Below are 27,791 nucleotides of genomic sequence, written 5' to 3'. Positions count from 1 at the left end.
AGAAAGACCATCTGCGGGCCATCCACGATGACCTCTGTGACCCGGGGGTCACCCGGCTCGCTCATTTCATCAGGTCCCGCAATCTACCTACTCACCAAGAGGTCAAGGCCATGACCAAGGCTTGCCAGATTTGTGCGGAGTGCAAACTGCACTTCTACCGACCAAACAAGGTCGCCTGGTGAAAGCCTCTGGGCCCTTTGAGTGACTACGCGTGAACTTCAAAGGGCCCCTCCTGTCCGCAAACCGCAACACCTACTTCCTCACTGTCATCGACGAATTCTCCCGCTTCCCATTCGCTGTCCCCTGTCCCAATATGACCTCGCCCACCGTAATCAAGGCACTGCACAGCATCTTCACCCTGTTTGGTTTCCCCGCCTATATCCACAGCGACCGGGGTACATCGCTCATGAGCGATGATCTGCGTCAGTATCTGCTCAGCAAGGGCATCGCTTCGAGCGGAACGACGAGCTAAAAGCCGCGGGGAAACGGGCAGGTGGAGAGGGAGAACGCGACAGTTTGGAAGGCTGTCCTTCTAGCCTTACAGTTCAGAAGTCTCCCAACCACTCGCTGGCAGGAGGTCCTACCCGATGCCCTAAACTCCATTTGGTCGCTCCTCTTCACGACCACGAACGAGACCCCTCACAACTGCTTGTTTGTATTCCCCAGGAAGTCCACCTCTGGGGTCTCGCTTCCACGTTGGCTGATGATTCCGGGACCAGTTTTACTCCGGAGGCACGCGAGGAGCCATAAGACGGACCCTCTAGTCGAGAGGGTCCAGCTGCTGCATGCAAACCCCCAATACGACTACGTCGAGCACCTCGACGGAAGGCAAGACACAGTTTCCCTGCGAGACCTGACTCTCCCACTGACCCCTCTACCGGCGCTCCCCTCCCTGCACCGGCTGCTGACTCCGACAGTGCCCCCCTCTAGCGCCCCCTCACCCCCCGCTGGCACCGGCACCAATCACCCTAGTCATCCCCGATACACCCCTCCTCCAACACGGGCAAAGGCGCAGACCACCGTACCCCCAGATATATTCCCACTGAAGACGCCCAAGTCCGCCCACCACTGCCGGAACTGATAAGGTCAACAAGGACAATCAGACCACCCAAAAGACTGGACATGTAATTCCACTTCACCCCCGACGTGTTTTCTTTTAAAAAAGGGGGTGAATGTGATGAATGATTACTGCACCTTTAATGTAATGATCCCTTTAAGACCGGGTCTGGAACCCTGGGGACTCCGCCTCTGGCTCCACCCCACTAGGGAGCTATATAAGGTAATGTTCAGTGGGCAGTGTGCAGTGACCACACTTCTCGGTAGCTGTCTGGTTCTCTGCTAATTAAAGCCTTTGTATTATCAACCACCTCTCTCGAGTTGTAATTGACGGTACCTCACTGGGTAAAGCTATTATATAAGGAGCCGAGGGCGAATGTCCGCACAAACAACATCAGCTTGAGATACTTTTCTCTCCACCGTGGGACTAGGCAGGGATGTCCTATGTCCCCCGTTGTTTGCACTCGCGATTGAGCCATTGGCATCACATTAAAAAGTTCGGGGTTATGGAAAGGAATAGTGCGGGGGTGGGGGAATAGAGCATAGGGTATCCTTGTATGCCGATGACTTGCTGTTATATGTGTCAGAGCTGAGTGTGTCAATAGGGGGAATATTGGAACTGCTTCGAGTGTTTGGGTCTTTCTCGGGATACAAACTAAATCTCGACAAGAGTGAGTATTTTGTGGTGTCTCAGCCGGGGGTGGGGGCAGGGGTGGAGGGGGGTGCCATTCAGTAGGGCAGGGACTCACTTTAGATATCTGGGGGTGCAGGTTGTCCGGGAGTGGGGGAGGCTCCGCAGGTACAACATTTCTAGTTTGGTGGGGAGAGTGAAAGCTGATCTGGCAAGGTGGGATGGTCTCCCTCTGTCACTGACGAGTCGGGTACAGGTGATTAAAATGAACCTGTTGCTGCGATTTCTGTTTATTTTCAATGCTTGCCAATTTTCCTGCCAAAGGCTTTTTTCAGAGAGATTGAGGGAAAGATTACGTCATTCATATGGGGAGGGAAGGTGGCCAGGGTTAGAAAGGTGCTGCTACAGAGGGGAAGGCAGGCAGGGGGTTTGGGTCTCCCGAATCTGATGTACTACTACTGGGCGGCAAATGTGGAGAAGATGCGGAGCTGGGTCAGAGGGGATGATTCCCAGTGGGTCAGAATGGAGGAGAGTTTGTGCAGGGGGTCGGGATTGAAAGCACTAGCATCAGCACCGCTCCCGATAGCCCCGGAGTCCGGATTCAGGGAGTCCGGTAATAATAGCTTCATTGAGAATTTGAATGCAGTTCCGCCAACACTTCGGGTTGGGGGCAGGGTCAAGGGAAATGCCGATTCGGGGGAACCACAGGTTTGAGCCAGGGAGGGGGGATGGAAATTTTCTGAAATGGGAGGAGAAGGGGATTGAGGACCACTGAAAAGATTGTTCTTAGGGGTCGGTTTGCAGGATGAGGGAACTGGAAGCGAAGTAGGGGCTGGAGTAGGGGAAATGTTTGAGATACATGCAGGTTCAAGATTTTGCCAGAAAGGCTATACAGAGTTCCGGTGGAGCCGGCCCTCCACATGCTGGAGGAGGTGCTGACGGCAGGGGGGACTGGAGAATGGGGTAGTGTCAGCGGTCTACAGAACTATTTTGGAAGAGGAGAAGGCACCATTGGAAGGGATCAAAGCAAAGTGGGAGGAAGAGTTGGGAGAGGATATGGAGGAGGGGTTCTGGTGTGAAGTGTTCCGGAGAGTGAATGCCTCTCCGAGGTTGGGGCTGATACAGCTGAAAGTGGTATACAGAGCACACCTCACAAGGGCAAGGATGAGCCGATTCTTTGAAGGAGTAGAAGATGTGTGTGAACGTTGCGGGGGTGGGGGGGAGGGGGGGGCGCTAATCACGTTCATATGTTTTGGTCCTGTCTAAAGCTAGAGGATTACTGGAAGGAGGTGTTTAGGGTAATCTCTAAAGTGGTGCACGTGAAACTGGACCCGGAACCCCGGGTGGCCATATTTGAGGTGTCAGACCAGCCAGGGTTGGAAATGGGTGCGGAGACACATGTTGTAGCCTTTGCCTTGTTGATCGCCCGAAGGCGGATCCTGATGGGATGGAGGACAGTGTCTCTCTGTGACACCCTGTGCCCTAGCGTGACGGGGGACCTGTTGGAATACTTGACTCTTGAGAATGTTAATTTTGAACTGAGGGTTAGGGTTGGGGATGGAGGGGTTCTACAATTCATGAGCATTATTCATTATGCACTTTCAAGAACTGGATAACATCGAACATTAGTTGGGAGGGTGGGTGGCAGGGTTGGGAGGAGGGGGACGGTGTGTGTTAATGGTGGCTATGGGTGATTCCTGATTCCTTTTTGTCAGTTGTTTATGTGAACATGCGGGCTACTGTTTGGGGTTTGGTGGGAGGATGGGATCGTTGTCATTGATATGGGGACTGACATATTTGTTACTGATTATTGTTTGTTGTTGGTGGGTGTAAAGTTGGGAGAGAATGTGAAAAAGGAGGAGAATAAAGAAATATTTTATGAAGAGAGGGCCAATCCATGGCTTACAAAGGAAATTCAAAATAATATCCGATCCAAAAAAGAAGCATACATATTGCCCAAGAAAATAAGTAGGTCTGAGCAGTTTAGAATTCAACAAAGAAGGACGAAGGGATTGATTAAGAAGGGGAAAGTACAGAACAAAAGGAAGCTTGCAGGGAACATAAAGACTGACACTAAGAGTTTCTATTGATATGTGAAGAGAAAGAAATTCGTAGTGAGAAATGTAGGCCCCCTACAGACAGAAACAGGGGAATGCATAAGGGACAAAGGAATGGCTGAACAATTGAATACATACTTTGGTTCTGTCTTCACAAATGAGGACACAAATCAGATACCAGAAATGTTGGAGAATGAAAGGTTTTGTAATAGGGAAGAACTGAGGGAGAGCAACATGAGTGGAGAAATGGTGCTGGGAAAACTGATGGGATTGAAGGCGGATAAATCCCCAGGGCCTGAGAATCTGCATCCCAGAGTGCTTTAGGAGGTGACTCTGGAAATAGTGGAGGCATTGGTGGTCATCTTCTGGGATTCTATAGACTCTGGAACTGTCCCTGCAGATTGTAGGGTAGCTCATGTCACTCCGATATTCAAAAAGGGAGGTGGAGAGAAAGCAGGGAATTATAGACCAGTGAGCCTAACATCGGTAGTTGGGAAAATGCTTGAATCTATTATTAAGGACTTTATAGCGGAACATTTATAAAGCAGTGGCAGGATGAGTCAGAGTCAGCATGGATTTATGCAGGGAAAATCATGCTTGACAAATCTGTTGGAATTCTTTGAAAAGGTAATCAGTACAGTCGACAAAGGGGAGCCACTCGTTGTGGTATATTTGGACTTTCAGAAAGCGTTTGGCAAAGTCCTGCATAAGTTTTGTGCAAAATTAAAGCGTATAGGATTGGGGGAAATGTATTGAGGTGGATAGAAAACTGGTTGGCAGAGAGGAAGCAAAGAGTAATTAATGGGTCCTTTTCAAATTGGCAGGCAGTAACCAGTAGGGTACCAGAGGGATTGGTGCTGGGACTCCAGCTATTCACAATATATATTAATGATTTGGATTAGGGAACAAAATGTAACATCTCAAAGTTTGCAGATGATACCAAATTAGGTGGGAGGGTGAATTGCGATGAGGATGCAGGGATCCGACAGCAAGATCTGGACAGGTTGGGCGAGTGGGCAAACCAATGGCAGATTCAGTATAATTTGGATAAGTGTGAGGTTATTCATTTCGGAAGCAAAAACAGGAAGGTAGATTACTACGTGAATGGTTGTAAATTGGGAGAGGGGAGTGTGCAGCGGGACCTGGGTGCCCTTGTGCACCTGTCGCTGAAGGTAAGCATGAAGGTGCAGCAGGCGGTAAAGAAGGCTATAATGGTGTGTTACATAAGAACTAGGAGCAGGAGTAGGCCATCTGGCCCCTCGAGCCTGCTCCGCCATTCAATTAGATCATGGCTGATCTTTTGTGGACTCAGCTCCACTTTCCGGCCCGAACACCATAACCCTTAATCCCTTTATTCTTCAAAAAACTATCTATCGTTACCTTAAAAACATTTAATGAAGGAGCCTCAACTGCTTCACTGGGCAAGGAATTCCATAGATTCACAACCCTTTGGGTGAAGAAGTTCCTCCTAAACTCAGTCCTAAATCTACTTCCCCTTATTTTGAGGCTATGTCCCCTAGTTCTGCTGTCACCCGCCAGTGGAAACAACCTGCCCGCATCTATCCTATCTATTCCCTTCATAATTTAAAATGTTTCTATGAGATCCCCCCTCATCCTCCTAAATTCCAACGAGTACAGTCCCAGTCTACTCAACCTCTCCTCATAATCCAGCCCCTTCAGCTCTGGGATTAACCTAGTGAATCTCCTCTGCACACCCTTCAGCGCCAGTACGTCCTTTCTCAAGTACGGAGACCAAAACTGAACACAATACTCCAGGTGTGGCCGCACTAACACCTTATACAATTGCAACATAACCTCCCTAGTCTTAAACTCCATCCCTCTAGCAATGAAGGACAAAATTCCATTTGCCTTACATAGAACATAGAACATAGAACGATACAGCGCAGTACAGGCCCTTCGGCCCTCGATGTTGCACCGACATGGAAAAAAAAACTAAAGGCCATCTAACCTACACTATGCCCTTATCATCCATATGCTTGTCCAATAAATTTTTAAATGCCCTCAATGTTGGCGAGTTCACTACTGTTGCAGGTAGGGCATTCCACGGCCTCACCACTCTTTGCGTAAAAAACCCACCTCTGACCTCTGTCCTATATCTATTACCCCTCAATTTAAGGCTATGTCCCCTCGTGCTAGCCACCTCCATCCGCGGGAGAAGGCTCTCGCTGTCCACCCTATCTAACCCTCTGATCATTTTGTATGCCTCTATTAAGTCACCTCTTAACCTTCTTCTCTCTAACGAAAACAACCTCAAGTCCATCAGCCTTTCCTCATAAGATTTTCCCTCCATACCAGGCAACATCCTGGTAAATCTCCTCTGCACCCGTTCCAAAGCTTCCACGTCCTTCCTATAATGAGGCGACCAGAACTGTACGCAATACTCCAAATGCGGCCGTACCAGAGTTTGGTACAGCTGCATCATGACCTCATGGCTCCGGAACTCAATCCCTCTACCAATAAAGGCCAACACACCATAGGCCTTCTTCACAACCCTATCAACCTGGGTGGCAACTTTCAGGGATCTATGTACATGGACACCGAGATCCCTCTGCTCATCCACACTACCAAGAATTTTACCATTAGCCAAATATTCCGCATTCCTGTTATTCTTTCCAAAGTGAATCACCTCACACTTCTCCACATTAAACTCCATTTGCCACCTCTCAGCCCAGCTCTGCAGCTTATCTATGTCCCTCTGTAACCTGCAACATCCTTCCGCACTGTCTACAACTCCACCCGACTGTTAGTGTCGTCTGCAAATTTACTCACCCATCCTTCTGCGCCCTCCTCTAGGTCATTTATAAAAATGACAACAGCAACGGCCCCAGAAACAGATCCTTGTGGTACGCCACTCGTAACTGCACTCCATTTGAACATTACCATCAACTACCACTCTGTCTTCTTTCAACTAGCCAATTTCTGATCCACATCTCTAAATCACCCTCAATCCCCAGCCTCCGTATTTTCTGCAATAGCCGACTGTGGGAACATTATCAAACGCTTTACTGAAACACTATACACCACATCAACTGCCTCTACCCCGTTCTACCTGTTCAGTCACCTTCTCAAAGACTCGATAAGGTTGTGAGGCATGGCCTTCTTAATCACCTGTTGCACTTGTAAACCAACCTTCTGTGACTCATGCACTAGCACACCCAAGTCTCTCTGAACAGCGGCATGCTTTAATATTTTATCGTTTAAATAATAATCCCGTTTGCTGTTATTCCTACCAAAATGGATAACCTCACATTTGTCAACATTGTATTCCATCTGCCAGACTTTCATTCACTTAACCTATCCAAATCCCTCTGCAGACTTCCAGTATCCTCTGCACTTTTCGCTTTACCACTCATCTTAGTGTCATCTGCAAACTTGGACACATTGCCCTTGGTCCCCAACTCCAAATCATCTATGTAAATTGTGAACAATTGTGGGCCCAACACGGATCCCTGAGGGACACCACTAGCTACTGATTGCCAACCAGAGAAACACCCATTTATCCCAACTCTTTGCTTTCTATTAATTAACCAATCCTCTATCCATGCTACTACATGCCCTTAATGCCATGCATCTTTATCTTATGCAGCAACCTTTTGTGTGGCACCTTGTCAAAGGCTTTCTGGAAATCCAGATATACCACATCCATCGGCTCCCCGTTATCTACTGCACTGGTAATGTCCTCAAAAATTTCCACTAAATTAGTTAGGCATGACCTGCCTTTTACGAACCCATGCTGCGTCTGCCCAATGGGACAATTTCTATCCAGATGCCTCGCAATTTCTTCCTTGATGATAGATTCCAGCATCTTCCCTATTACCGAAGTTAAGTTCACTGGCCTATAATTTCCTGCTTTCTGCCTACCTCCTTTTTTAAACAGTGGCGTCACGTTTGCTAATTTCCAATCCACCGGGACCACCCCAGAGTCTAGTGAATTTCGGTAAATTATCACTAGTGCATCTGCAATTTCCCTAGCCATCTCTTTTAGCACTCTGGGATGCATTCCATCAGGGCCAGGAGACTTGTCAACCTTTAGCCCCATTAGCTGCCCATCACTCCCCCTTAGTGATAACAATCCTCTCAAGGTCCTCACCTGTCATAGCCTCATTTCTATCAGTCGCTGGCATGTTATTTGTGTCTTCCACTGTGAAGACCGACCCAAAAAAACCTGTTCAGTTCCTCAGCCATTTTCTCATTTCCCATTATTAAAACTCCCTTCTCATCCTCTAAAGGACCAATATTTACCTTAGCCACTCTTTTTTGTCTTATATATTTGTAAAAACTTTTACTGTCTGTTTTTATATTCTGAGCAAGTTTACTCTCATACTCTATCTTACTCTTCTTTATAGCTTTTTTAGTAGCTTTCTGTTGCCCCCTAAAGATTTCCCAGTCCTCTAATCTCCCAGCAATCTTTGCCACTTTATATGCTTTTTCGTTCAATTTGATACTCTCCCTTATTTCCTTAGATAGCCACGGTCGATTGTCCCTCTTTCTACCGTCCTTCCTTTTTGTTGGTATAAACCTTTGCTGAGCACTGTGAAAATCGCTTGGAAGGTTCTCCACTGTTCCTCAACTGTTCCACCATAAAGTCTTAGCTCCCAGTCTACCTTAGCTAGTTCTTCTCTCATCCCCTTGTAATCTCCTTTGTTTAAACACAAAACACTAGTATTGATTTTACTTTCTCACCCTCCATCTGTATTTTAAATTCCACCATATTGTGATCGCTCCTTCCGAGAGGATCCCTAACTATGAGATCATGAATCAATCCTGTCTCATACACAGGACAAGATCTAGGACCGCTTGTTCCCTCGTAGGTTCCTTCATTGTGTTGGCCTTTGTGTTGACCTTCATTGCAAGAGCTTCGAGTATAGAAGCAGGGATGTGTTGCTGCCATTATACAGGGCCTTGGTGAGGCCACACCTGGAGTATTGTGTGCAGTTTTGATCTTCTCTGAGGAAAGGATGTTCTTGCTCTTGAGGGAGTGCAGCGAAGGGTTTACCAGACTGATTCCAGGGATGGCGGGACTGTCATATGAGAAGACATTGACTAGGTTGGGATTGTTCTCGCTGGAGTTCAGAAGAATGAGGGGGGACCTATAGAGACTTATACAATTCTAACAAGACTAGACAGGGTAGATGCAGGGAAGATGTTACCAATTATGGTGTGTCCAGAACCGGGGTCACAGTCTGAGGATTCAGGGTAAACCATTTCGGGCAGAGATAGGAGATATGTTTTCTTTCACACAGAGTGGTGAGCCTGTGGAATTCATTACCACAGGAAGTAGTGATGGTTAAACATTTGAATATATTCAAGAGGCGGCTGGATATAGCACTTGGAGAGAATGGGATCAAGGGTTATGGGGAGAAAGCAGGATTAGGCTATTGAGTGGGATGATCAGCCATAATCGTGATGAATGGCGGAGCAGGCTCGAAGGGCCAAAAGGCCTCCTCCTGCTCCTATCTTCTATGATATTCCCTACTTACATGCATCTGTTAATTTCGTCTTTAATGCCATTCCCAACCTCACCCCTGCAGTTTGTGGGTCTATATATGACACCCACTAATGTATTTTGCCCCCTTGGTATTTCTCAACTCTTCCCATACAGATTCCACATTGTCAGAGCTAATATCCTTTCTCACTATTGTGCAAATTTTCTCTTTAACCTGCAGTGCCACTACCTTTTCTTTTATGCCCGTTCTTCCGAAATACTGAGAACCCTGGGACATTCAGTACCCATCCATGATCACCCTGCAGCCATGTGGCCGTAATGCCAATTATATCAGACCCATTTATATCTATCTGTGCGATTAGTTCATCTACTTTATTGCAAATGCTCCATGCAATAAGGCACAGAGCCTTTAAGTTTGTCTTTTTCACAATGCTTGTCTTGCTCCCAATATTTTTCTCTACTGCCCTGTTTGAATTTTGTCCTTGGTTTCTCCACCTATCACTTTTCTTATTCTCTTTTCTACCTTTTGCTTTTGTCCTTGCTCCCTCTTTCTCTGACTCCTTGCATAGGTTCCCACCCCCTGGCATATTAGTTAAAACCCTCCCCAACCGCTCTAGCAAATAGGACATCAGTTCCAGTCCTGCCCAAGTGTAACCCATCCAGTTTGTACAGGTCCCAGAACTGGTCCCAATGCCCAGGAAATGAAACCCTCCCCCTGACACCATCTCTTCAGCCACGTATTCATCCTATATATCCTGTTATTTCCACTCTGACGAGCACATGGCACCGGGAGTGATTCTGGGATCACTACCTTTGAGGTCCGATTTCTTAACTTCCTTCCTAGCTCCCTGTATTCTGCTTTTAGGACCTCAGCCCTTTTTTACCTATGTCGTTTTGTACTGATGTGAACCATGACCACTGGCTGTTCACCTTCCCCTCCAGAATGTCCTGTACCCACTCCTTGACCTTCGCACTAGGGAGGCAACATACCTTCCTGGAGTCTCGTTTGCGGCCACAGAAACGCCTGTCTATTCCCCTGACAATTGAAACCCCTATAACTATTGCACTGTCACACTTATCACCTCTCCCCTCTACAGCAGAACCAACCGTGGGGCCACGAGTTTGGCTGTTGCTGTTTTCCCCTGAGAGGCCATTCCCCTCAACAGTATCCAAGGCAGTATATCTGTTCTGCAAGGGAATGGCCTCAGGAGATTCCTGCACTCCTTCCTAGCTCTCTTGCTCTGTCTGGTGGTCACCCATTCCTTTCCTGCCTACGGAGTCTGAGCCTGCGGTGTGACCACCTCTCTATACGTGCTATCCACGATACTCTCCGGCTCGCGGGTGCTTCCCAGTGTTCCAGCCGCCGCTCCAGCTCTGAAACTCGAGCTTCCAGGAGACAGAATGGTGGCTAGATTCTACAGTTTTGAGGCTATGTCCGGAGGTAGTGTCTGGTTTTACGACGAGAAGTTGGTGCCGCCCCAGCTTCGATGCTTCGACCGGTGAGGTGCTGGCAGCCACGCCACAATAAAATGCACAGTTCTTCCCAATATGACCTGCAGCAGTCGCGCCCATACAATATGGTGCAGGCCGCGCATGGACCTGACCTGCCAGATAGTGCCTTCCCTTTGGGACCCCTTGCCACCCCAGGCCATCTCCCACCAGTCCTCCCAGCCCTCGTCAAAGCCCCTCTGGCCAGCAGCACAGCTCCCCCCCCCCCCCCAACTGTGGCGGCGCTGGACACTGTCCCGCGCCGTCAGGAACTCAGCCCATCAGGGGTGAAGCATCAGGAGAGGGCCTTCAGGTAACACCCTGAGACCATCCCAACGGCGTGCAGCGTGTTCCTTGATTATGCCGTTTTGGAGGAGCACAGCATCCGATTCGGTCGTAAACAGGGATTCTCTGCCCAATTACCGATTACGATATTGGCATCGGGCAACGGAGAATCCCAGCCGGTACCTCTATGTTTGTAAACATGCATGTGTGGGGCAGCACGGTGGCGCAGTGGGTTAGCCCTGCAGCCTCACAGCGCCGAGGTCCCAGGTTCGATCCCGGCTCTGGGTCACTGTCCGTGTGTGAGTTTGCACATTCTCCCCGTGCTTGCGTGGGTTTCGTCCCAACAACTCAAAGATGTGCAGAGGTAGGTGGATTGGCCACGCTAAATTGCCCCTTAATTGGAAAAAATAAATGGGTACTTCTACAGTACTCTAAATTTTTTTTTTTTAAAAACTTGCATGTATAAAGTACTATGGGCTGGATTCTCTGATCCGTCAATTGTGTGTTCCTCAGCGGCACGCTCTCTCCAACACCAGGATTCTCCGTTCCTGCCTGCCAATGAGATTTCCCATTGTGGCCACCCCCATGCCACCGAGAAACCACGGACGTGGTGTGCTGCTCAAGCAACGGAAAATCCTGCCGGTGGAGAATCCAGCCAGCCCTTTGTGCATATAGGGCTTGTATACTTGGAAATCATACATAGTGCTGATATTATTCTAGTGTCTATATAGATCTATATAATGCATGCATATATAGCTACATTACATATATTTCCAACACTAGTTATTCCTCCATGTGACTGATTTCTCTTGTATTTAGAAAAAACCAACAGAGTTGAGTGTATCTTTGAGAATTGGATATTGTGAGCAGTTCTGCAGTGATGTTGCGAATGCATCTCGTCAATGCAGCTGTACAGAGGACTACAGACTTGGTGACGATGGAATATCCTGCATTGCTAAAGGTTATTAACCCTGCATTTTCTTCACAATTGATCAACAAATGTACAGGTTACATAAAACTAAACTGTCAGAGGTCGAGGATGACTTTTCAGAGAGCAGGGACCCAACAACCAAGAGTACGATGGACCCCATAATTCAGTGACAGCAGAAATCCGACAACTCATTGATAACAGGGGCAGGATTCTACGGTTATCGAATCCGAATCGCGTTTTGGCGATCGGCCAGAGAATCCGCGTTTGTGCGGAAATCGGGCGGTTTAGCGATGCTCCGCCCCCTCAAAAATGGCAAACTCAAAGAGTATGCCACACGCCATATGGACAGCCTCAGGACATCACCCTGAGGCCCTCCCCTGATGCTCCGCCCCCAATGGACCGAGTTCCACAACGGCGTGGAACACTTTTCCTTTTTTTCTTCGTGAACCCGGCATACCGGCTGGGGACTGAGTCCAGCTCCGCCGCAGTCGGAGGACCGCTAGCTGGAGGGCCTTCATCAGGGGCTGGGGGGACTGGTGAGAGATGGTCCGGGAGTGGCGAGGCTGGTTACAGGGGGACAGTTTTTGGCAGGCCGGGTGCGCCCGAGGCTGGCACCATGTTGCACGTCCGTATCCGCAGGTAATGCCGGGGTATTACGCTGCAAGGCTACTAGCACCACCCCACCCCCCCCCCCCACCCCTCCCCCCACCGGATGGAGGATCAATGCAGTCGCCGTCCGCACTTAGTCTGCAAATCAGAGAATCCAGTCCCAGGAATAATTCGCTGATCAAAGGAATCCTACAATTCACTGACAACAGGAATCCTATAATTCACTTGGAACAGGAATCATATCATTTACTGATAGCAGGAAACTTATAATTCACTGTTAGCAGGAATGCTGTAATTCACAGACAAAGAAGGGAAGCGGGAGAGGGGTAGAGCATTAGTCACTGGGGACCTCCATAGTTTGGAGATTCGGTGGGAACGAAAGAGACAGGTGTTGATGTGTTGCCTCCCAAGTGCCAGGGTCCGTGATGTCTCGGATCGTGTTTTCCAGATCCTTAAGGGGGAGGGGGAGCCAAGTCATGGCCGAAATAGGCACCAACAACATAGGTAGGAAAAGGAACAGGAATGTAAGGCAGGTAGTCAGGGAGCTAGGGTGGAATCTTAGAGCTAGAACAGACAGAATTATTATCTCTGGGCTTTTATCCGTGCCACGTGCTAGCGAGATGAGGAATAGGGAAAGAGCAGTTGAACAGGGATGGTGCAGGAGGGAGGGTTTCAGATTCCTGGATAATTGGGGCTCATTCTGGGGTAGGTAGGGCCTCTACAAATGGGATGGTCTACACTTGAACCAGAGGAGTACCAATATCCTTGGGGGGGGGGGGGAATTTGCCTTCGGGAGGGTTTAAAAACGTATTCAGCAGAGGGATGGGAACCTGAATTGCAGCTCTAGTGTGCAGGAGGTTGAGAGTAGTGAGGTCATGAGTAAGGTGTCAGGGTCTCAGGAGTGTATCGGCAGGCAGGAAGGTGTTTTGAAGAACAAAGGAGAACAAAGAACAAAGAAAAATTACAGCACAGGAACAGGCCCTTCGGTTCTGCAAGCCTGCGTGGATCCAGATCCTCTAAAACAGTCGCCTATTTTCAAAGGATCTGTATCCCTCTGCTCCCTTCCCATTCATGTATTTGTCTAGATACATCTTAAATGACGCTATCGTGCCCGCTTCTACCACCTCCGCCGGCAATGCATATCAGGCATACCACCCTCTGCGTAAAAAACTTTCCACGCATATCTCCCTTAAACTTTTCTCCTCTCACCTTGAACTCGTGACCCCTAGTAATTGAGTCTGGAAAAAGCTTCTTGCTATCCACCCTGTCTATACCTCTCATGATTTTTGTAGACCTCAATGAGGTCCTCCCTCACCTCTGTCTCTCTAATGTAATAATCCTAATCTACTCAACCTTTCTTCAGAGCTAGGCGTCCTCCATACCAGGCAACATCCTGGTGAACCTCCTCTGCACCTTCTCCAAAGCATCCACATCCTTTTGGTAATGTGGCGACCAGAACTGTACGCAGTATTTCAAATGTGGCCCACCAAAGTCTTATACAACTGTAACATGACTTGCCAACTCTTGTACTCAATGAGCTCTGTGATATCCCTGAAAGTTCCCCACTCGCCGACTGGAAGGACCCCCGTCGCGTATTAGTTCATGGCGGACCGTCACCTTGACGGTCACTGGGAGCTTGCGTCTTCCCCCAAAACCCCGCGGTGCCAGGTGTGCCATCATATGGCACATGTGTCGCACTGTCTCTCTACCTACCGGATTCTCCGACGGCATGCCTGGTCCAGCAGGTACTCAAATGATAGGCAGCACCAGTATACATGAGGCCTCATGCAGTGCCTCCTTGGCAGCTCCTCCTCCTCGCCCTGTTGGGTAGCCAGCCCTCCAGCCTGTGCGGCTGCCACCTGCCCCTCTGCAGCCTGTTCCTCTGCAGCCCCTTCCTCTGCAGCCTGGTCCTCTGCTGGCCGCTCTGCCGCTGTCCGCTCTACCGTTGCAACTTCACCCTCCTCTCCGAGCAGCTCCCGCTCACGTGGCCACAGGACATCCCGCAGAGCTCCGACCATCACCACGGTGGCCAGCATTGCTGGCTGAACAACAAATGCCATTGTCTACATGGGGTGAAAGGCCAACATGGCAGCATGGTGCATACTCCTGTGCCAAATCAAGTTCGGTGGTCTTCATGGTGGCTCTAGTTGGCAGTGCAGGCTCTGCCCACGCATGTCCCTCCCCCACGATGGCAACCCTGCCCCATCGCTATCCTGCACCATCGCTGCCCCGGTCCTGGCGACCGTTTCCTGCTGCCAGCGTGGCCGTTGGTTGGCATGCCTCATGTGGGTGACGGCCGGTGGGCAGGGTGTTTGGGAGCAGGGCAGCACTGTGGTGGGAGCTGGGGTACGGGGTGGGCGCACCCATATGACCAGTGCCACTGTGTAGAACCAGGGGCCGAGGTGGGTGGTCAGTGGGTACACAGCAAGGTGGCCACTGTAATGGCGGTTGGTGTAGAGACACCGCCCCAGTCCTGTGGGGGGGGCACGCCATCTGCTCGGCCTCGTCGCCCTCTCCCCCTCCCCTCCCCCAGTCCTGGCAGGGGGCCCGCTACTCCAGCCAGCACGGCCGGTGTCCGGGCCAGCAGCCACAGTCACTCCACTCCGTGTCCTACTTCCCCATCCTCTCGCTCAGCAGCCAAGATGCAAGATTCACGATTTTTGAAACCCACAAGTGAACCATGCCGTTGGGAACTCGGCCCATCGGAGGACGTGAACCTCGGAGGCCCTGGAGAATAGGGTGTCAGGCCCGCTAACGATATGCCTACAGTACTTTCACTCCATGCGGCGAGCAATTCATTTCCGCCATTTTCGGGGTTTAATGGCATCCCAATTTGGCATCAAACCGTCGCCAACCCCAATTTTAGGGTCGGAGGTGAATCCTCCGCCCAATCGCGTTTTGTGATTTCACCGCGGCAAGTGGAGAGTCCCAGCCCCCTATAATTCACTGACAGCAGGAAATGTCGGCATGATTCCCTGATCATAGAATTTACAGTGCAGTGCAGAATGAGGCCATTCCACCATTGAGTCTGCACCGGCCCTTAAAGAGTACCCTGCCCAAGCCCACACCTCCATCCCCGTAACCCAGTAACCCCCACCCCACCTTTTTGGACACTAAGGGCAATGTTATCATGGCCAATCCACTAAACCTGCACATCTTTGGACTGTGGGAGGAAACCGTAGCACCCAGAGGAAACTCACGCACACACCGGGGAGAACTTTCAGACCCACAGAGACAGTGACCCAATGCCGGGAATCAATCTGCGACTATAAGTGTTGATGCCGGGACAGGTTCGTGGACTTCCATGACAGCAAAAACTGACTCACACCTGGACCAATTCAGCGACAGTGGAAGGGGCTACAGCTGTGCCATGTGGAACACAATCGATTTCCAATGAGAAACAGTGTGGGATTTGCCGGGTCCATGATTGACACTTGGGAGGCTGACAAGCTGCAGCCACATATACACACTGCGCCACATACAGCATCCAGCCAATAGATGACACTGGTTGTTGTTAGCGGCCCGCCCATCCTGCTGCTGGGTCGGCTGAGGTGGGTTGCCCTGGGGCAGTGTTCTTCAAACTTTTTTTTCCGGGGACCCATTTTTACCAACCATCCAAATTCGGGACCCAACTTGGCCGACCATCGCGACCCAAGCGGTCCGACCTTCACGACCCACGGCAGCCGACCTGCGCAAACCCACCATCTTCTCTTACCTGTTTGCTGCTGACAAAAATTGGGAGGAAATGGTTTTGGGTCCCTTTAGCACTCGTACACGCTCCTCCAATGGAACCTGTTGGATGAAGGTGTTGGAAAGTATGGAGTCTCCATCTGTCCAAAGTTCTGAATTTTTTTCCTGCTAAATTTGATCAAATAACCCCCCCCCCCCCCCGAACTTGTAAAAAAATGAAAAATAAAATGAGTAAAATAAATGTAAAAAATGAATAAAACCCACCCGAACTTGTAAAAAAAAAAGAATAAAATAAATGAAACAAATGAATAAAACCCCCCTGATCTTGGTTTCAGACAATGCTTGGCACAACATCTGGCACAAACTTGAATATATCAGGGCCTGTTCTGTTCTGTACTGTTCTATGTTCTATGTTTCTGGACATAGGGCTGGATTGTCCGGTTCTGGGGCTATGCGGCAGGATCCCATCAGAGTCAGCATGAAGTTATCACGGGAAAATCATACTTGACAAGTCGTTGGAATTCTTTGAAGAGGTAACCAGTACAGTTGACATGGGGAGCAGGCGGTAAAGGAGGTTAATGGTATGTTGGCCTTGATTGTGAGAGGTTTTGAGTATAGAAGCAAGGATGTGTTTCTGCAATTGTACAGATCCTTGGTGAGGCCACACTTGGAGTATTGTGTGCAGTTTTGGTCCCCTTCTCTGAGGAAGGATGTTTTTGTTCTCGAGGGAGTGCAGCAAAGGTTTACCAGATTGATTCCAGGGATGGCGGGACTGTCATATGAGAAGAGATTGACTAGGTTGGGATTGTTCTCGCTGGAGTTCAGAAGAATGAAGGAGGATCTCATAGAGTCTTATAAAATTCTAACAGGACTCGACACCAATGATGGGTGTGTCCAGAACCAGGGGTCACAGTCTGAGGATTCAGGGGAAACCATTTCAGACAGAGATAAGGCCTCACGGTAGCATGGTGGTTAGCATCAATGCTTCACAGCTCCAGGGTCCCAGGTTCGATTCCCGGCTGGGTCACTGTCTGTGTGGGGTCTGCACGTCCTCCCCGTGTGTGCGTGCGTTTCCTCCGGGTGCTCCGGTTTCCTCCCACAGTCCAAAGATGTGCAGGTTAGGTGGATTGGCCATGCTAAATTGCCCGTAGTGTAAGGTTAATGGGGGGATTGTTGGGTTAGGGGTATACGGGTTACGTGGGTTTAAGTAGGGTGATCATTGCTCGGCACAACATCGAGGGCCGAAGGGCCTGTTCTGTGCTGTACTGTTCTATGTTCTAAGGAGACATTTCTTCACACAGAGTGGTGAGCCTGTGGAATTCATTACCACAGGAAATAGTTAATGCTAAAACTTTGAATATATTCAAGAGGCGGCTGGATATAGCACTTGGGAAGAATGGGATCAAAGGCTATGGGGAGAAAGCAGGATTAGGCTATTGAGTTGGATGATCAGCCATGATCGTGATGAATGCGGAGCAGGCTCGGAGGGCCAAAAGGCCTCCTGCTCCTATCTTCTATGTATCTATGTATCGATGTCCCCATGCCGGCGTGGGAATGGTGGTGTTTTATGATAAAATAAATGGCGCAAAACGACCACCAATTCTCTGTTTGGGTGGGGGCTAGCATGCCGGCAGCATAGAGCACCCGGATCTCGCTGCCGATATCACCCGCAGAATTGCCGGGTCTGTGGCCTTGCGTGCTCACGGCGGCAGCCTGCATGGCAGTGGCTGCTCGTGGACCCGGCCCATGAAATAGTGCCCATCCTTTGGCCAGTTCACGCTCCCTGGACCACCACGCCCCAGTGCTCCCAGCCCCTGATAAATCCCCTGCCGCGGATCGGCCCTCCCCCAATTGTGGCGGTGCTGGATTGAGTCCGCAGCCGCCACACCAAGTTCCTGATGGATGAGACCACACATGACCTACACCATCAGGAACTTGGCCGGTCGAGGGCGGACGATCGGGTGTGGGCCTCAGGCAATCTCTTGAGGCCATCGATATGTTGCGCGGCATACTCTTTGGAGGGAGTGAAACATCGCGAAAGCGGCGCCACCCCCAATTTGGTCGGGAACTGTGATTCTCCGAACATTCAGCGAACGCAATTTCAGCGTCGGCGACCGGAGAATCCACCTAGAATTACATTGATTAAAAAGTTAGCTCATTTCAAGACTAAATGATAACTTTTATTTTAAAAGTGCCCTATCCATGTGGAAAAGTGCCAGTTTTGATGAATAAGAAAAGCAAGCCTGATGAATATAAGAATCTGGGGAGAATTGTTGGTGGATCGGATGCTTTGAAAGGAGAATACCCATGGCAGGTATACAAGAATTAATGCTGCCAAATATCATTTCCTCAGTCCATTATGGATGCTATCTCTCTTAGCTTTCTTATTGTATTTCACTGCTTTTTGCCCAGAGCTGTTAATATTTTCGGTATTTATTCAATTAAATTAGAGTTGACTTGATTAGGTTGGTTTCATTTGTGCCTTTTATTAATGTGTTCCATATTCTGAAGCATGATGGCCTGGATTTGGTGGTGATAATAATTATAAATTATAATTATAAAACTGTCAACTTTCACCTACTGAAACTGACAAAAACATCTGTGAATTGAAAAATGGCAAATGTTCTTTACTTCCACATTTTCTGTTTTTGTTTCTTTACTTCCTCAATTGTCTGTGAGAATTCTTCAGTGTGACTGGCTACTTACCCTGCTTGATGGCATGGCATCAGATTTAATTTATCATTGGATTAAATGAAATTCATGCCATAGTGATTGCTAGATCTTTGCCGACAGTTTACAAGATCATCGGCTTTGCTACTGATTGTAAGATCCAGTGCATTATTAACTTCTTCCTTCAATTTAATGGCTCAGTCTAAGTTCCCCTGTTGCTGATACAATGAGAACAGGAATCTGACTGCACTTTTCTTTTCTTTCAGAATTTAAAAACCCTTTGTTAGACCGACTTTACATTCTCTTTTTTTAAAAATAAATTTGGAGTACCCAATTCATTTTTTTCGAATTAAGCGTGGCCAATCCACTTACCCTGCACATCATTGGGTTGTGGGGGAAAAACCTATGTAAACACGGGGAGAATGTGCAAACTCCACACGGACCGTGACCCAGAGACGGGATCGAACCTGGGACCTCGGCGCCGTGAGGCAGCAGTGCTGACCATTGTGCCACCATGCTCAAACCATGTCAATACACTTCCCATTTTGAAATCGTTATTTTTAAGAATACCATCCAATCCTGGATACATCCCACTGAACTTCCCACTGCTCCGAGGACCTGGGTTCGATCCCACCAGGTCACTGTCCATCCATTGGAATCCATTTGACCGATCAAGTCTGCACCAATCCATGTCCCACCTATCCCTGCAATTCCAGAACCTAACTTTCACATCCCTGGACACTAAGGGACAATTAGCATGGTCAATCCACCTACCCCATACACCTTGGGAGGGAACGGGAGAACCCAGAGGAAACCCACGCAGACACAGGGAGAACATGCAAACTCCATGCAAACAGTAACCCAAGGTGGGAATTTAACCCAGATCCCTGGCGCTGCAAGGCAGCAGTGCTAACCATTGTGCTACCGTGCCGCCCATTGAATGTTTGTGGAAGGGGTAACAATGAAACAGACCAATTTGTCCTTGGCAGTGTTGAGCTTTCTGAGTGTTGTTGGAGCTGCACTCATCCAGGCAAGTGGAGGGTATTCCATTACACTCCTGACTTGTGCCTTTTAGATGGTGGAAATGTTTTGGGGAGTTACTCGCCGCAGAATTCCTAGCCTTTGATCTGCTCTTGTAGTCACAGTATTTATTTGACTAGTCCAATTCAGTTTCTGGTCAATGGTAACCCTCAGGATGACATGAAATTGTATGGTAACTACCCAACCCCGCATAATGAGGGATCAGCGATGGTAATGCCATTGAATGTCAAGGGGTGATGGTCAGATCCTCTCTTGTTGGAGATTGTCATTGCCTGACATTTGGATGGCGTGACCAAGCCTGGATATTGTCATGTACGATTTGAAGCACATTAAGAAAAACAGAATACTACAAATGCTGGAGATCCGAAATAAAAACGGAAAGTGCTGGAAAATCTAAGCAGGTCTGCCAGTCTCTGCAGAGAGAAAAAAAGAGTTAATGGATGGTATTTTCCTGTTTTGAAATGAAGTGTCATTGCGGCGAGGTTCCCTGGTGCATTTTCCACTGTTTAGTGTGGCGGGAAATATGGCACTTCAGGGGCGGCATTCTCCCCTACCCAGCGGGACACGGGGTCCCGGCGTAGGGGAGTGGCGCCAACCACTCCGGCGTCGGGCCTCCCGAAAGGTGCGGAATTCTCGCACCTTTGGGGGCTAGGCCCCCTCCAGAGCGGTTGGCACCATGACGACTGGCGCCAGCCAAAACCGGCACCAGCGGCCCTTCAGTCCCGCCGCCCGGCGCCAGGGCTGGCCGAAAGGCCTTCGCCGGTTCGTGCATGCGCCGGTGGTGACGTCAGCGTCAGCTGCCGCTGACGTCACCACCGGCGCATGCACGCTGGGGGATTCTCTTCCGCGCTTCCGCCATGGCGGAGGCCGTGGCGACAGAGGAGAAAGAGTGCCCCCACGGCACTGGCCCGCCCCCTCCGATCGGGGGCCTCCGATCGCGGGCCTGGCCACCGTGGGGGCACCCCCCGGGGTCCGATCGCCTCACCCCCCCCCCCAGGACCCCGGGTGCCCGGTCGCGCCACCGATCCCGCCGCCACCAGAGGTGGTTCATACCTCGGAGAGGCCTCCCAGCAGCGGGACTTCGGCCCATCGCGGGCTTGAGAATCGCCGCAGGGGCCTCGCCAATCGGCGCGGACGTCATGCCGATCGGCGGTGCGTGATTCCCGCCCCCGCCAATTCCCGGGTGGCGGAGAATCTCTGCCACGGCGGGGGCGGAATTTCCGGCGGCCTCAGGCGATTCTCCGACCCTGCTGGGGGTCGGAGAATTTCGCCCCTGTGCTCTGAAGTTAATTTATAGAATCCGTACAGTGCAGAAGGAGGCCACCCGGCCCATCGAGTCCACACTGAAATAGCACCCCACCTCGGCCCACCCTGCCCGCAACCCCAATTAGCCTTTGGACACTAAGGGACTATTTTAGCATGGTCAATTTTAGCATAGTGCTGTGAGGCACCGTGCCGCCCCACCGTTTTGTATAGGCAACCACCTCTTTGAATCGGTTCAGAACTGATTCATCCACTCCACCCTTACCTAATGGGGTTCAAGGTCTGGGTGCCATATTTAAATGCCACCGACATACATAGTCCACTATCTGCAACCCAGCTGTCTTTCAGGAGACCTATAGAAATGTTTGCGCAGAAGCAAAAGAAGAAGACTGCCTGAGATTTAACTACTACTCCCTTGGGCAATGAGAAGAGGAGTACACCAACAGCAGGATGTGCTGTATCCGAGATATAGCCCTAAGAGGAACACCAGCCTCACCTCTCCGGCCTGAGATGCCAGAGCAAGTCAAATCAGTCTCCAGCGGGTTTGATGTCAACCTCAGTCAAGATAGTTACTCGAATCCCGAGTGATGTCAGGGAGATGTGTGAAAATCCTGATTGGAGGTGTGCACTAGATGCTTTTGTAACCCTTATTGCTTGTGAGAAACATTGGGCTGGATTCTCCGGTTGGTGACAGCGAAATCGCGTTCGGAGACCAGCCGGAGAATCCGAGTTCCTGACCAAATCGGGGGCGGCGCCGCTTTCGCGATGCTCTGCGTCCTCCAAAACAGCGTAGTCAGAGACCACGCTGAGCCACATATCGATGGCCTTGGGACATTGCCTGAGGCCCGACCCCTGGTCCTCCGCCCCCAACTGGCTGAGTACCCGACACTGTGCGTCTCTCATGGTCTCATCCGCTGGGAACGCGGCTTGGCAGCTGCAGACTCAGTCCAGCGCCACCGAAGTTGGGGGAGGGCCGATCTGCGGGCAGGGGGGGACATTATTCGGGGCTGGAGGCACTGTTGGGGGGTGGTTCGGGATGCGCGAGCCAAGAGGAGACTATTTTGCGGACCATCTTATCCCATCCTATTCATGTATTCATCAAGATGCCTCTTAAACATCACTATTGTATCTCCATCTACCACCACCCCTGGCAACACATTCCAGGCACTCACCGCCTTCTGTGTAAAAAACTTGCCTCGCACATCTCCTCTAGACTTTCCCCCTTGTACCTTAAATTTATGTCTCCTAGTAATTGACTTTTCCACCCTGGGAAAAAGCATCTGACTATCCACGCTGTCCACGCAACTCATAATTTTGTAGACCTCTTTCAGGTCGCCCCTCAACCTCCGTCGTTTCAGGAGAAACAATCTGAGTTTATCCAATCTCTCCTAATACCCTCCTGACCAGGCAATATTCTGAACCTCTTCTGTACCTCTCCATAGGGAGGTGGTTGCATAGTGGTATTGTTGCTAAACTAGTAATTCAGAGACCCGGCATAATGACCTGGGATCCGGGTTCGAATCCCACCACGGCAAGTGATGGAATTTAAACTCAATAAAATATCTGGCATTAGAAGTCTAATGATGACCATGAAACCTTTGTCAATAGTTGTAAAAACCCATCTGGTTCACAAATGTCCTTTAGGGATGGAAATCTGCCATCCTTACCTGGTCTGGCCTACATGTGACTCCAGACCCAGAATGAAACTGGATGGATCACCCGGCATCGAAATAGGCACGGGAAACGACAACGGCAAACCCAGCCCTGCCGACCCTGCAAAGTCCTCCTTACTAACATCCGGGAGCTTGTGCCAAAGTTGAGAAAGCTGTCTCACAAACTGGTTCAGGAACAGCCTGACAGAGAGATACTCACAGATTCATACTTTACAGATAATATCTTTGGACAGTAGGAGGAAACTGGAGCACCCAGAGCTTTGACAAAGGGCCATCTGGACTCTTTTCTCTCCCTACAGATGCTGCCAAACCTGTTGAGATTTTCTAGAATTTTCTATTTTGTTTCAGATTCCAGCATCAACAGTAATTTACTTTTACCCCATAATGATAATCTTTATTAGTGTCTCAAGTAGGCTTACATTAGCATTGAAGTTACTGTGAAAATCCCCTAGTTGCCACACTCCGGTGCCTGTTCGGGTACACAGAGGGAGAATTCAGAATGTCCAATTGACCTCACAAGCACATCTTTCAGGACTTGGGAGAGGAAACCGGAGCACCCGGCGGAAACCCACACAGACATGGGGACCGTGATCTAAGCGGGAATCGAATCCGGGACCCTGGCACTGTGAAGCAACAATGCTAGCTACTGTGCTACCGTGCCGCCCCGGTATGATTCAAGGTATGATTCTGTGAGTATAATTATGTCAGGCTGTTGCTTAACCAGTTTGTGAGACAGCTCTCTCATTGCCCGGCATATTGCCCACTCCACCATTACTACCAAGCCAGGGGATCAACCCTGGTTCAATGAAGTGTGCAGGAGAGCATGCCAGGAGCAACATCAGGCATACTAAAAATTGAGTTGTTGACCTGGTGAAGCTACAAGGACTACTTGTGTGCCAACCAGCATAAGCAGCAAGCAATACACAGAGCTTTTTTTTTGCAAATTTAGTGTATCCAATTATTTTTTTCCAATTAAGGGGCAATTTAGAGTGACAAATCCACCGAGCCTGCACATCTTTTGGGTTGTGGGGTTGCAGACACTCGGAGAATGTGCAAACTCCACACGGACAGTTACCCAGGGCCAGGATCAAACCTGGGATCTTGGTGCCGTGAGGCAGCAGTGCTAACCACTGTGCCACCGTTCTGCCTATAATAGAAAAAGCTAAGCAATTCCACGACGAACGCATCAGATCTAAGCTCTGTAGTTCTGCCATATCCAGCCGTGAATGGTGGTGGACAATTAAACAATTCACTGGAGGAGGAGGCTCCACAAATATCCCTTTCCTCAGTGATGAAGGAGCCCAGCACATGTGTGCAAAAGAAAAGGCTGAGGCATTCGCAATAATCTTCAGCCAAAAGTGCCAATGATAAATAAAATATTAAACTACTAATGCTCATTAACTATTGTAGAGCTACTGCAAAACACGTCTGTTCCCCAGCACAACCTACTCCCAGCCACAGGGTCACATGGTGGGTTTACACTGCCACTTAGCGGTCAAAGGTCATGCATGACATTATGTACAGAATTGCTTTATGCGTATCATCACATTGTGCCCCAGAATTTGCGTGCCAAAACTTTGCCGCACCCTGAGCCAGGCTGTTCCAGTGCACTGGCATCTACCCGGCAATGTGGAAAGTCGCCCAGGTGTGTCCTGCACAGAAGAAACAGGACAAATCCAATCCAGCCAATTACCGCCAATTATCAGTCTAATCTCCATCATCAGCAAAGTGACGTAAGGAGTCATCAACAGTGCTATCAAGCGGCACTTCCTCAGCAATAACCTGCTCACGGATGCTCAGTTTGGTTTCTGTCAGCGTCACTCAGCTCCGGATCTCATTACAGCCTTGGTTCAAACATTTAAATCTTGGTTTAAAAAGAGCTGAAATGCCATAGGTGAGGTGAGAGTGACTGACCTTGCATCAAGCCAGCATTTGACCGAGTATGGCATCAACGAGCCCTTGCCAAACTGGAGTCAATGGGAATCAGGGGGAAACTCTCCGCTGGTTCGAGTCGTACCTAGCACAAGGAAGATGTTATGGTGGTTGAGGTCAATCATCTCAGTTCCAGGACATCACTGCAGGAATTCTGGAGCACCCGGAGGAAACCCACACAGACACGGGGACTGTGATCTAAGCGGGAATCGAATCCGGGACCCTGGCACTGTGAAGCAACAATGCTAACTACTGTGCTACCATGCCGCCCTGGTATGATTCAAGGTATGATTCTGTGAGTATAACTATGTCAGGCTGTTGCTTAACTAGTTGTGAGACAGCTCTCTCATTGCCCAGCATATTGCCCACTCCACCATTACTGTTCTGGGACCCAACCATCTTCAGCTGCTTCACCAATGACCTGCCTCCCATCAAAAAGTCAGAAGTGGGGCTGTTTGCGGATGCCTGCACAATGTTCAGCGCCATTCGTGACTCCTCAGATAATGAAGCAGTCCGTATCCAAATGCAGCAACACCTGGACAATATCAATTGGCAAGTTACATTCGCGCCACACAAGTGTCAGGCAATGACCATCTTCTACAAGAGAGGATCTAACCACCCACCTGTTGACATTCAATAGCATTACCATTGCTAAATCCCCCACAATCAACATCTTAGGGGTTCCCATTGATCAGAAACTGAACTAGCCACATTAATCCTGTGGCTACCAGTGTAGGTCAAATACTTGGAATTCTACTGCGAATAACTCACCTGCTGACCTCACAAAGCCTGTCCACCATCTACAAGGCAGAAGTCAGGAGTGTAATAGAATACTCTCCACTAGCCTGGATGAGTGCAGCTCCAACAACACTCATGAAGCTCAACACCATCCAGGACAAAGCAGCCCGCTTGATTGCTCCCCATTCCACAAACATTCAAACCCTCCACCACTGAAGGACAGTGGCAGCCATGTATAACGATCTACAAGATGCACTGCAGTAAGTCACCAAGGTTCCTTAGATGGTACCTTCCAAACCCATGACCACTACTATCTCGAAGGACAAGAGCACAGATACCTGGAACCCCACCACCTGGAAGTTCTCTCCAAGTCACTCACTAGCCGGACTTGGAAATATATCACCATTTCTTCACTGTCGCAAAATCCTGGAACCTCCTCCCTAACAGCACAGTGGTGTACCTACACCTCAAGGACTGCTGCGGTTCAAGAAAGCAGCTCACCACCACCTTCTGAAGGGCAACTAGATATGGGCAAGTAAATGCTGGCCTAACCAGTGATGCCCACATCCTGTAAATGCATTTTAAAAAGTACCTTCTTCAAAGCATCCATATCCTTCTGGCAGTATGTGACCAGAATGCAAGCAATATTCCATGTGACCTAACTGAGGTTTTGTACAGCTGCAACATGACTTGCCAATTTTTATACTTAATGCACCAGCCAATGAAGGCAAGCATGCCGTATGCCTTCTTGACTATCTTATCCATCTGCATTGGCACTTTCAGTAATCTGTGTACCTGTACAGCCAGATCACTCTGCTTGTCAATGTTCTGCCATTTGCTGTATAATTCCAACTGCATTACCTCACAATTCCCAAAATGCATTACCTCACATTTGTCCGGATTAAATTCCATCTCCCATTATTCCGCCCAAGTTTCCAAGCGATCTATATCCTGCTGTATCCTCTGAAAATCCTTTTCACAGTCCGCAATTGCACGAACCTTTGTGTCATCCGTAAACTTACTAATCAGACCAGCTATATTTTCCTCCAAAAATGGGCCCAGTACTGATCATAGAATCACAGAATTATAGAATCCCTACAGTGCAGAAGTAGGCCATTTGGCCCATCAGGTCTGAACACACCCTTCAAAAGAGCACCCCACCCAGGCCCACTCCCCCACAAACCCATAACCCACCTAACCTTTGAGCACTAAAATACATTTAGCATGGCCATCCACCTAACCTGCACATCTTTGGACTGTGGAGGAAACCGAGCACCGAAAAGGAAAACCCACACAGACAAGAGGAGATAATGCAAAAATCCACACAGTCACCTGAGGCCGGTATTTATCCCTGGTCCCTGGTGCTGTGAGTCAGCAGTGCTAACCACTGTGCCACTGTATTGCCCCAATCCCTATGGAACGCCATTAGTCACAGCCCTCCATTCAGAAAAGCACTCTTCCACTGCTACTTCTTCTATCACCGAGTCAGTTCTGTATCCATCTTGCGAGCTCACCTCTGATCCCATGTGACTTTATTTTCTGTACAGTCTGCCATGAGGCACCTTGTCAAAGGCCTTACTGAAGTCCATATAGACAACATCCACTGCCCTACCCTCATCATCATCTTCATGACTCCCTCAACCAGCTGATCAAATTGGTGAGATATGGACCTCCCCTTCACAAACTATGCTAATTTTCACAAATAGGTCCATTGACTGGTTGTAAACCCCTTTCAGTGCAATGGCATGATACAAGGGACAGAAGAAAGGTGATCATTTCCTGTTGCTGGCACCTTACTCATCCTGGAATATTGTGTTAAAGTCCAACAGGTTTGTTTTGAATCACTAGCTTTCGGAGCAGTGCTGCTTCCTCAGATGAATGAAGAGGTGGGTTCCAGAAACATTTCTGAAGTGTCATGGGCCAGAGTTTAGAGAACCCCGAAGTGTATCATGGAGTTAATAGATTGTGGTTTGGGAGCACACAAGCCTACCTTACAGGTGTGATGCAACAGAGAGTTAAAGTACTTTTATATTAAAACAATGTTTATTTATGAAACCAGTTAACACTTTATAAACCCACAGTAAACATCTTAACAACTATCAGCATCAATAAATTCCCCAAAGAATACAGTACTCTATAAGTAACTCTTAATCTTTCCTTGCAACATCCATCAGACAAAAAAAGAACATTTTTTTATCGAAAGACAACAGGTTAAACTTCTCTACTGAGAGCAGTTACCACTTTGAAATCACCAAATGAA

At 49.1% G+C, this 27,791-nt stretch overlaps 1 protein-coding gene across 1 annotated transcript in view; it reads left to right on the top strand.

Moving 5' to 3' along the window:
• The window catches only part of LOC119969125 (coagulation factor VII-like), a 198,819-nt gene that overhangs the window by 126,547 nt on the left and 44,481 nt on the right, over positions 1–27,791 (top strand). The window contains 3 exon segments of the mRNA XM_038802342.1: positions 11,804–11,838; positions 11,840–11,945; positions 18,407–18,528. Of these exon segments, the coding sequence (XP_038658270.1) occupies positions 11,804–11,838; positions 11,840–11,945; positions 18,407–18,528 (263 nt within the window).

This window comes from Scyliorhinus canicula, chromosome 7, assembly GCF_902713615.1.
Source record: "Scyliorhinus canicula chromosome 7, sScyCan1.1, whole genome shotgun sequence".
NCBI classification, from domain to species: Eukaryota; Metazoa; Chordata; class Chondrichthyes; order Carcharhiniformes; family Scyliorhinidae; genus Scyliorhinus; species Scyliorhinus canicula.
This window is presented reverse-complemented; position numbering and strand designations above follow the sequence as displayed.